The sequence below is a fragment of the Rhinoderma darwinii genome, chromosome 1 (genome assembly GCF_050947455.1).
Source record: "Rhinoderma darwinii isolate aRhiDar2 chromosome 1, aRhiDar2.hap1, whole genome shotgun sequence".
NCBI classification, from domain to species: domain Eukaryota; kingdom Metazoa; phylum Chordata; class Amphibia; order Anura; family Rhinodermatidae; genus Rhinoderma; species Rhinoderma darwinii.
In genome coordinates, this window is record NC_134687.1 from 203,293,115 (window position 1) to 203,305,216 (window position 12,102).

A 12,102-nucleotide genomic window follows, 5' to 3' on the forward strand; every position below is an offset into this window, starting at 1 on the left:
CGCCTCCATTTTTTTAAATACAATGTAGAAGAAGGGATTCCACGGCACTCACCATTCAGTTAAAATACTCTTCTTTATTAAGGCAAAGAATGGGCAGCACGGATGTCAAGCACAAGCCTATGGGCGTTTCGCGTGTACCCATGCTTTGTCAAGGCCTTGACAAAGCGTGGGTACACGCAAAATGGCCGTTTGTTCCTGCTCCACATCTGTGTTCTCTTCCTATATACCACTGTTATTAATTGATGTGAAACCTGTTAAGGATTGTGCTTCGAGTATGGTGCTGGGACATGTGGTGCTCCAAGTGCTGGAGCAGTGCCAGTCTATTTTTTTTCGTTCTTTTGACATTAGATCTTGTTTAATCATTACAAAAATATCCCAACCCCTCCATGCCTGCTGAGAGAGTGAGCTCTTCCAGGTGTGATACTAGTGCTGTACCCTGCACCATGAGCCGAGCCTCTTCCCATTCCCTCACAGCATGCAGTCTCACATAGAAAGTAAAGAAAATTGCAGCTGCACCCCCCCCCCTCCTTTATGTTTACTGTATTACGCTAGATGGATTTTTTTTGGGGGGGACTGTTGAAATTTCAGAGAGCCTGCATGCTGGTAAAGGGGAGCTACAGGCTGCTAGAAGGTGAGGAAGATGGCCCTAATAAGATACCTAAAGTTCCTCGCATGTACTACTAATTTATGCAAAACTATTTATAACACTTTAAAGTTATGCAAAAGAAAAGCGTAATCTATTTATTTTATGTCATCCTTATATCTTTAAGGTAAATTCACACGTAGCGTAAATACTGTGGATTTTCTGCAACGGATTTGGTTGCAGAAAATCCGCAGCATAATACAGTAGCATCAGAGCGTGTGAGATTTGAACAAATCTCATCCACGCTGCGTAAATACGGAGTAGAAAAAATTCTCAGAAATTGACCTGCGGTGTTTTTTTTTTTTTTTAATCCATTGCATGTCAATTGTATTTGCGTAAATTCTGCTTATTTGTAGCAGGTTTTCCCCATTTGAATTCAATGGGGAGGTAAAACCAGCAACAAATAGCAGATGTTGCGTTTTTTTGCAGCAGAAAAGCAGCGATTCTGCCGCACAGCACAACTCTGAAAAAAACAACTTATACTTACCAGAATTCTGTGTTTCTTCATCCAGGCCGGCCTCCTGGGATGATGTTTCATCCCATGTGACCGCTGCAGCCAATCACAGGCTGCAGCAGTCACACCGGCTGAAACGTCATCCCAGGAGGACAGGTGTTGCAGGACGGTGGAGGGACGCCTTGCCACGGCTACATAAGTATGAAACTGCGCAACAATTTAGTGCGGTTTTTCGTCTGGAATTCCCTGCGGCAACAAGGGCAGAAACGCTGTGTGCTTTTACGCAGCGTATTTGCCCTGTGTTAACATACCCTTAATATTGTATCTTTCTATTACCTATATTGGTTTCTACATTGACAGGTATATTTATATGCTTTATTGGATCTGCTCAGTATGATTGTGTGTGTATGTGTTGATATCCAGAATATCATATAGTATGTGCAGGATCGCATTCTTTCTACACACTTGACCTACTGTGTAGCGTGTCATAGTGCAACTTCATGTTTGTTGTGTCGTCCGTCCCTCCCCCCAAAGCTTAACTTTTTATTTCTAAAAGGAATGTAAATACAAATGGTAGGCTTTGTGATAGAAATATATATATATATATATATATATATATATATATATATAATGTATGTGTGTTGTTTGTTTATTTTTGAATATTTTTTTAGGAAAGGTATATGCGGTTGGTGGGCATGATGGAAATGAACATTTGGGCAGCATGGAGCTATTTGACCCTTTAACAAATAAGTGGATGATGAAGGCATCAATGAATACAAAAAGGTAGTGTAATATTGAAATAGTTTATTTTATTTTATTTATCGTTCCTTTACTTCAAATATGTGTTCACCGTTAAACACCAGTTCATATATAGAGGTCCTGTAAATAAAAGGTTGAGTAACTTTGAAAATACATTCTATTACTTATATTGTACTGATCTTGAGTAACCGGATTTGTTACAGTCCAGAGATACATTTATATTCCTGCTGGTTGCTATTGGGAACAGTCAAAGTGTTGACAGACACCTCACTTATAGTGTAGATAAGAGCCTGTAATGCAGCGCAGAGTACTGCACTTTATAATGAATTTGTCTGTCAGATTATCGTATAAAGCCCTCTGGTGGCGGCTTTACCTCTCAGAATGTGGAGAGCAAGCTTTTTACAGAAATAAAACTAGTGAGGGATTTTGGGGGATTTTAGCGAAGCAGAAAGCAAAATTGTAAATGCAGTTGTCTGGGTGAGACTCGGGATCATTACAAGAAATACAATGTATTTACAATCTTAGATTTGATTGCTTTGATATATAAACTGTAAATTGGTGTTGAAACGTGAACAGACCTTTTTAGTTGTGAATGTTTCCATTATATTCTTTCCAGTGGTCCATGTTCATGTGACCGAAATAAAGCATTAGAAATCCACTGCAGGAATGTAAGCCATGGAGGACAACCACAATTGTGTATACTTGTTTTGCACATTGCCAGTGTTTGTTAGGATGACTGAACAAAGGCCCTTTTTTACTCTGCCCTTCTGAGACCTTTTACAGACATTTGTCAAGTGGCAGAACAGACGCGTTCTTAAAGGAGTTATCCGGGGACCAAAAATGTCTTTGCATTCATATATTTATGTAACAAGAAGTCACTAATGTACTTTAATGAAAAATTCGGTACTAAATGGTGCGGTTCAAACCCGGTGAACTGTTCCCGGAAGTCCTGTAGTTCTTCTAATATTGATGACGCGCCGACATGTGACTGAGGGCTTGCTTCCTGTGCGGTTCGTGTCGGCGTGTTATCAATGGCTGTCACACTGCCTATTGCTGGAGTCCCCGAGCAGAGCATCAGCTAGCACTTTGCTCGGGACTCCAACACTGCTCCCGACGTTTGGTCAGTGACTTCAGGGGTGTCCTATAACTGGAGTTCCGAAGCAGAGCATCAGCTGATGCTCTCTTTGGGGACTCCAGTAATGCTGCCCATATATGGACAGTGACTCCAGGGGATTCCTATCACTAGAGTTCCCGAGTAGAGTATCAGCTGATGCTCTGCTCATGAACTCCAGCTACAGGAAACCCCTAAAGTCACTAACCAAATGTCGGGAGCAGTGCTGGAGTCCCGAGCAAAGCGCTAGCTGATGCTCTGTTCGGGGACTCCAGCAAAAGGCAGTGTGACAGCCCCTTGCGGTCATTCCATTGATAACACGCCGACACGAACCGCACAAAGAAGCAAGCCTCAGTCACGTGGGGCCCTGTCGGCGTGACATCAATATTAGAAAAGCTCCAGGACTTCCGGGAACACTTCACCGCGTTTGAACGGTACCATTAAGTTTAATTTTTAATTAAAGTATATTAGTAAGTGACTTCTTTTTACACAAATATATGAATGCAAAGCAATTTTTGGTCCCCGGATAACCCCTTTAAGCTTTGTTCACAATTTGCAAAGGATGTGAAGCACGTTCTGTAGACTCGCGGCCCCTGGTATTCATGCCCTGGGCTATTTGTATATCGGAGTTCATCACAGTAAGTTAAGAAGTTACACTAGGTTATTACATGTGTAAAGTTGTCTGGTAGTGATCCACTGTACCCTGTTATAATCACTTTTGTAATAAAAAAATTAAATGTACTGGCAGTCAAGAATGAAAGAGCACATTAAAAATCTTATTAGTAAAGATATGTAAATGCAGTGATCAAACCTGACTAACTTACGCTCTTTAGCCACAATAGGGTTAAATGTGTAGTTGGGCTCGCCACCTCTGCTCTGTGCTAGTTTTGAGCAAAGCTGACAACTTTCCAAGAGGACTCTGACCTCCTATAGAGGGGCAGAGCCAGTGCCATACAGCCTTTATAGGGTAGCCTATTGTTCAATAACTTCCTGGATAGCAGACTTAAAGAGGCTCTGTCACCACATTATAAGTGCCCTATCTCCTATATAAGGAGATGGGCGCTGTAATGTAGGTGACAGTAATGCTTTTTATTTAACCCCTTCCCGCACCTTGGCGTAACTGTACGTCCAGATCAGCAGTAACTTCGCGCACCTGGGCGTACAGTTACGTCCGCGCTTTAACGGTTAACCGCCGCGCGGCGCTACACCGCAGCGGCTGTTATCTGTGCAGGGTGTCAGCCCTGCTCTCCCCGTTGCCGATCAGCGGCCTGTCGTCGCTGAAATCGGCAATTAACCCCTTCGATGCGGTGGTCGATTGCGATCACAACATCGAAGAGGTTTACAGCGGATCGGCAGCCCCCCACATGTATTTGCGGGGGCTGGCGATCCTTATCATGGCAACCAGAGGCCAGACAATGACCTCCCGGTTGCCATTACACTACGTGTGTAGTGTAATGTATTCCAGCAGCGATCAGAGCTGCCGTCTAAGTGTCCCCTAGTGGGACAAGTGAAAAAAGTTAAAAACAGATAATAAAAATGTTTTGAAAGTGTAAAAATCAAAGTTAGAAAGTGACAAACAAAGAATGCTTTTTTTCCTATAATAAGACTTTTATTATAGGAAAAAAATGAACACGTTAAAAAAAGTACACATATTTGGTATCGCCGCGTTCGTAACGACCCCAACTATAAAACTGTAATATTATTTTTCCTGCACGGTGAACACCGCGAAAAAAATAAACGAAAAACAGTGCCGAATCACAATTTTTTTGGTTATCAACCCTCCCAAAATATACAATAAAAAGTGATCAAAAAGTCGCATGTACTCCAAAATGGTACCAATACAAACTACATCCCGTCCCGCAAAAAACAAGCCCTTACACCGCTTTTTTGACTGAAAAATAAAAACGTCATGGCTCTCAGAATATGGTGACACAAAAATTAATTTATTTTATAAAAAAGTGATTTTATTGCATAAATGCTGCAAAACATAAAAAAATTATATACATCTGGTATCGCCGTAATCGTATCGACCCGCAGAATAAAGTATAATGGTCATTTATAGCCCAGGGTGAACGCCATAAAAAAAACAAATAAAAAACATTGTCAGAATTGATGGTTTTTGGTCACCTTGCTTGCCAAAAAATGGAATAAAACGTGATCAAAAAAATTGCATGTACCCCAAAATGGTACCAATGAAAACTACAGATTGTCCCGCAAAGAATAAACCCTCACACAGCTCCGGTGGAGAAAAAATAAAACCGTTCTGGCTCTCAGAATATGGTGATGCAAAATGTGCAGAGTGTCCAAAAGCGGATAAGATCGGGCGCCATTTATCAGTGCGACACCAGCCACATATCTGCGGATTATTATTTATTTACTGCATTATTATACCCTCTTATTATACCCTGATGTACTCTGCTCAGCTTACATACGCCCCCACATTATAAACTCAAACACCAGTAAAACCCCAAACAGAACAACTACCAAGCAAACTCTGCGCCCCAAAAGCCAAATGGCGTCCCTCCCTTCTGAGCCCTGCAGCGTGCCTAAACACCAATTTACGTCCATAGATATGGCATCGCCATACCCGGGAGAACCCGGTTAATATTTTGAGGTATTTGTCTTCAGTGGCACAAACTGGGCATAACATAGTGCACTAAAATGGCATATGAGTGGAAAATTGTAATTTTCACTCCGCACCATGCGCTGCGCATTAACCCCTGCGCGCACCACGACATAGCATGTCGTAGTGTGGGGGGTGATGTATGAAGCGTCTCACTTAAAAAATAAAGAATTTAGAACGGCAAAATCGCTGTTTTTTTGGTCACCTTGGCTCTACCTAAAAATGTAATAAAAAGTGCTCAAAAAGTTGTATGTACCAAAAAGTGGCACCAATAAAAACGACCGCTCGTCCCTCAATAAATAAGCCCTCATACCGCTCTATTGACTGAAAAATAAAAAAGTTGTGGCTCTTGGAACGCGGGGAGGAAAAAACTAAGAAGGAAAAGAAAAAAATGGATCACTCCATAAAGGGTTAATTACTTTCTAATGAAAAACCATTTATGACCACACGTGGGGTATAGCCGTACTCGGGAGAAATTGCTTTACAAATGTTGGGCAGCTTTTACCCCCTTTATCCTTTGTAAAATTGAAAAAAATGCAACATTTTAGTGGAAGAAATGTCGATATTCATTTTCACTGCCTAATTCTAATAAATCCTGCAAAAGACTTGTGGGGTCTAAATGCCCACTATATCCCTAGATAGATTCTTTAAGTGGTGTAATTTCCACTTTTGGGGGGTTTCCCCTGTTTTGGCCTCTCAGGGGCTTTGCAAATGCGACATGGCACCCAAAAACCATTTCAGCTAAATTTGAGCTCCAAAAGCCAAATAGCGCTCCTTCCCTTCTAAGCCTTGCTGTGGGTCCAAACAGCAGTTTATTACTACATATGGCATATTTCCGTAATCGGGAGAAATTGTTTCACAAATGTTTGGGTGCTTTTTCTCCTTTATTCCTTGTAAAAATTTAAAATGGCTACCTTTTTTCAGAAAAAAAGTCGATTTTTACCTTTACAGAATAATTCCAATGAATTCAGCAAAACAACCGTGGGGTCAAAATGCTAACTTTACCCCTAGAAAAATTCCTTGAGGGGTGTAGTTTCCAAAATGGGGTCACTTTCCGGGGGTTTCCACTATTTTGTTCCCTCCAGTGCATTTCAAACGCGACATGGCACTGAAAACCATTCCAGCAAAATCAGAATTTCAAAATCCAAATGGTGCTCCTTTCCTTCTGAGTCCTGCTGTGGGTCCAAACAGCGGTTTATTACCACATATGGGGTATTGCTATAATCAGGAGAAATTGCTTTACATATGTTGGGGTGTTTTTTCTCTTTTATACCTTGAAAAAATTTACAATTTCTACGTTTTTTCAGAAAAAAAGTAGATTTTCATCTTCACAAACTAATTCAAATAAATTTAGCAAAAAAACTGTGGGTTCAAAATGCTAACTATACCCCTAGATAAATTCCCTGAGGGGTGTAGTTTCCAAAATGAGGTCACTTTTGGGGGTCTTTATTGTTTTGGCCCCACAAGACCTCTTCAAACCTGACATGGTACCTAAAATAGATGCTAAAAAAAGAAGGCCCCAAAATCCACTAGGTGCTCCTTTGCTTCTGAGGCCTGTGTTTCAGTCCATGACTGCACTAGGGCCACATGTGGGGTATTTCTAAAAACTGCAGAATCTGGGCAATAAATAATAAGTTACATTTCTTGGGGAAAACCTTCTGTGGTATAGAAAAAAATTTATTACAAATGAATTTTGTATAAAAAAAATTTAATTTGTAGCTTTCACCTCTACTTTGCTTTAATTCCTGTGAAACGCCTAAAGGGTTAATACACTTTCTGAATGCTGTTTTGAATACTTTGAGGGGTGCAGTTTTCAAAATGGGGTGATTTATGGGGACTTTCTAATATGACTCTCAAAGCCACTTCAGAACTGAACTTGTCCTTGTAAAAATCGCCTTTTGAAATTTTCTTGAAAATATGAGAAATTGCTGCTAAAGTTCTAAGCCTTGTAACGTCCTAGAAAAATAAAAGAATGTTCAAAAAACGATGCCAAACTAAAGTAGACATATGGGGGATGTTAACTAGTAACTATTTTGTGTGGTATTACTATCGGTTTTACAAGCAGATACATTTAAATTTAGAAAAATGCTAATTTTTGCAATTTTTCGCTAAATTTTGGTGTTTTTCACAATTAAATACTGAATCTATCGGGCAAATTTTGCCAGTAACAAAGTCCAATGTGTCACGAGAAAACAATCTCAGAATCGCTTGGATAGGTAAAAGCATTCCGGAGTTATTACCACATAAAGTGACACATGTCAGATTTTAAAAATCGGCTTCGTCCTGAAGGCCAAAACAGGCTCAGTCCTGAAGGGGTTAAAAAACCGATCTATTTTCACAACGTTAGGAGCGATTTTGGTTTATGCTAATGAGCTTTCTTAATGCCCAAGTGGGCGTACTTTTACTTTCGACCAAGTGGGCGTTGTACAGAGGAGTGTATGACTCTGACCAATCGGCATCATGCACTCCTCTCCATTCATTTACACTGCACTAGCTTGGGGTTAAATATTTTTTTATTTATTTTTTTTACGGCGGGAATATAGGCAAAAGCGATTCTTAGCGTTTTGTTTTTCTTTATTTTTTATCCCGTTCAAGTTTCATGCTAAATAACCAATTAGATTAATTCAGGTTATTACGGTCGTATAGATACTTAATATGTGTAGGTTTTTGTTTTTATTTAGTGTAGGGGCAATAAAATATATTTAATGCAAAATAATGCCTTTTTTTGGGGGGAATTTTTTTATTTATTTTTTTGGGACTTTTATCCCTTAGGCTATGTTCACACGGAGTATTTTGGGGGAGGAATATCTGCCTCAAAATTCCGTTTGGAACTTTGAGGCAGATATTCCTCTCCCTGCACGCCGATTTTCGCCCGCGGCCATTGAGCGCCGCGGGCATAAAACAGCGAGAAATACGCTTTCTCCTGCCTCCCATTGAAGTCAATGGGAGGTCAGAGGCGGAAGCGCCCGAAGATGGGGCATGTCGCTTCTTTTTCCCGCGAGGCAGTTTTTGGGAGGCGTTCTCGGGCCGTTTCTGCCGAGTTTTGCGACGCGGTTTCCGCGTCAAAAAACTCGGCAAAATACCCCGTGTCAACATAGCCTTAATGGGATTAAAAAACCACTTTTTATTATCTTTATTTTTTACTTGTATCGTATTAGAATACTACTGTATGCTAATACATTACACTGTGTCGCTATGATACAAGCTGCTGATCGGGCAGCACATAGTGTGCTCGAACAGCATGGAAAACGGAACAGACAGCTCTGCGGTCCTTTGTAGGTCTACAGGGCTGACTGCAGAGGGATTCGCCATTTGTTTGATCGCATCACCGGAATCCCGGTGATGCGATCAAAGCGGGGAATTCCCTTTGATCATGTCACGGACCGCGGTAATCAAAGGGTTAAACAGCTGGGGTCCGAATGTTTTCCGACCCCAGCTGTGTTCAGGAGGCTTCTGTTAGTTACAGCTCCTTCCTAGAGGATGAGCGCTCACACGAGCGCTCATCAGCCTCTCCTACAGCGACGCCAAAAGACGTCGTTGTAGGCTGGGGACCTGCACCGCCTGCCGTCAAAAGACGGTGGGCGGTCATTAAGGAGTTAATAAATTGCTGTGTTACTCTATGGAAAAGAAGATAAAAATTGGAATCTGTAAAAGGGGAAAAAAGTGACTCAGTGGTTTACTGCAAGGGTATGTGCACGGGGTAGATCAACGGTGGATTTTCTTAATCTGTAGCATGTAAATTTCCATTTCCGAATTTCCGCACCAAAAAATCTTGTCGGAAATTCTGCAGTGTTTACGCTGCATGTGGACGTACTCTTAGGGACAGTTCACACGTTGAGGATTTGATGTGGATGAAATCCGCATGTGCATATTTCTTATGGTGCGGATTTCATTGCAGATTTTAATATCGAGTTGATTTCTATGATGAAAATTCTCAATTAATACGCATTGAAGCCGGCGGGGAAAGGTCATGCTGCGGATTTAACATTTCTATCCGCATCTATATATCTGCAATGTAAAAATACACTACATGTGGTTTGAGTTTGTTTAGACCCTTCTACTTGCATTGTACAGTAAAATGATGCGGATTTGCTCTGTGTGAACTGACCCTAAGGCTACATGCAGACATTGCGAAATTTGGTGCAGAAAATTGGCATAAAAAAAACGCCGGTAATTCCGTAGGTAAAAGCTGCATCGAATAGTGCGGTGTTTTGTTTTTTTTTGTTTTTTTTTGTTTTTTTTAAAAAACTGTTCATATACAATTCGCAAGCAGAAACGCAAGATTGACATGCCGTGGATTTTAAAATACGCATCACAGGTCAATTTACGCGCGAAAAAAAATCTGTAACTTGTAGATGAGATTTCTTCAGATCTAAATCTCCTTTACTTTGCTGCTACTGTATTACGCTGTGGATTTGCCGCACAAAAATACTTGCGGCAAATTTGCACGTTATGCACATCCTGTGCATTTGGCCTAAGGCATCATTTACACGAGCGTAATATACGCGCGTGCTTTTCACGCGTGTTGTATGCACCTATATTACTCTCTGGGGCCGTGCAGACAGTCCGTGGGTTTTGCGCAGCGTGAGTGCGCTGCGTAAAACTCACGACATGTTCTATATTTCAGCGTTTTTCGCGCATCACGCACCCATTGAAGTCAATGGGTGCGTGAAAACCACACATGCCACACGGAAGCACTTCCGTGTGAACTGCGTGATTCGCGCAACAGCTGTCAAACTCAATGTAAACAGAAAATCACCACGTGCTTTTCTGTTTACAAACATCCGAACGGAGTGTCATAATGGCGGCTGCGCGAAAATCACGCAGCCGCGCATCATACACTGATGACACACGCAGCTGTTAAGTGCTTTTTGCGCACGCAAAACGGCGTGTTTTTTGCGTGCGCAAAACGCGCACGCTCGTGTAAATCAGGCCTAAGGCTGATCCTTCTCTCATTGAGTTTTTATATTTCTTGATACCCTGCCCGCTAACGTAGTGATCTTCTGTTATGTTAGTTGTAGATGCCAGCTGTATAGCCCTGCAGGAGTATCCTCCGTTATGTGTGTATATTATGTATATCATTGTATAGATTTCTATTCCACTTGTTCTTAATGCTCATTCACAAAGCACCAAGTCCTTTTACTATCTATCTGTTTTTAATAGGAGAGGTATTGCTCTGTCATCACTTGGTGGCCCAATATATGCTATTGGCGGACTAGATGACAACACTTGCTTTAATGATGTGGAGAGATATGATGTGGAGTCGGACCGCTGGACAGGTGTGGCTCCAATGATCACCCCTCGTGGGGGTGTTGGATCTGTTGCTCTGGTGGTATGTATACAGGCAAACTAATGATAAAAAAATAAAATAATTCTAGGTACACATTTAGTAACCTATATAAAAAAAAATGTTTAATTTTTTTTTTATATCCTTCTTCCTTGCTGTATCTTTCTCGCTGCTGTAAGCTGCAGTTCCCTAAAGCATTTGGTAATTCCAAGTACAACATGGTTTCTTAGTCTAATTCTGCTTTCCAGCACTGAGCTGTTGTGCCCAGACATACAACTGGAAAAGCGATTAGCCTGGCTCTCATGTGGGTGAATGAAATATCTTCAGTTTTCCACTAAGAATTGGTACAATATGCACAGTGCCACGTCCGCAATGTTCTCTAAAAATGGATTAGGTATTATTAATTCTACTAACAAGCAAAGAATATACATATGGATAAAGCATTCCGCCACAAGGTGATAATCCTAACCTTAATGTGTAACTTGACGGAACATTTCTGTAGTCAGAAAGGCTTTATCCTTCTCCCTTTTTTAGATGATCTTGAAAACCACAATGGAAAACTATTTAAAATGTTATTAGGCCTTTTAAGGACCTTTTTGGCCATTTTCTATATACGTAGAGTACTTTTACACAGTGGTATTTTCACTCTGATACATCCACATATTTATAGTTTCAGCATAATAAAGCAAACTTTTTTTGTTTTTTTTGGCCAATATTGATGTGTGTACGCATCCTTATTGGTTCTGATGATCTTGCTAGTCTTTCAACATGGGCACCCCAGCACTTGGGCACACATTGACACCAGTTGCGTGATCAGCTGATTGCTGCGGATACCACTTCTTTAACTCCCAGTGATCAGCTGTTTTTGCCGTGAAAGCTTTTTGTGCCAACTCGCAGCTGCTGCAGGGAAATGTAGTCTAACATAGCGGCCGTTTAAATGAACAGGGGATTATGTAATACATGGTTGCCTCGAGCCAGTCAGGGCAGAATCCGCTCTTACAACATGCTCCTAGTTTTAAGGCTTTTCTCACGTCAATCCCAGTAATACATGCTGCATAGGAGTTCTGTGTGTCTAGGATGCTGTGTGATCCGCCCCCCAAGTATATGGGTGCTCTCCTTTACACAGATACACAGCCTGTGTGATTCAGACCCCCCCCCCCCCACCACCACCACAAGTCTTTGTGATCTGTCCTCAGGACTTGAATGCATCCCCTCCTCTCAACTC

General features: G+C 41.3%; 1 protein-coding gene across 3 annotated transcripts in view; it reads left to right on the forward strand.

Moving 5' to 3' along the window:
- The window catches only part of KLHL8 (kelch like family member 8), a 32,038-nt gene that overhangs the window by 15,029 nt on the left and 4,907 nt on the right, over positions 1-12,102 (forward strand). For all 3 annotated transcript variants that reach the window (XM_075849812.1, XM_075849813.1, XM_075849814.1), the window contains exons 6-7: positions 1,769-1,880; positions 10,754-10,922. In XM_075849812.1, the coding sequence (XP_075705927.1) occupies positions 1,769-1,880; positions 10,754-10,922 (281 nt within the window). The remainder of the gene's footprint in view (positions 1-1,768; positions 1,881-10,753; positions 10,923-12,102) is intronic.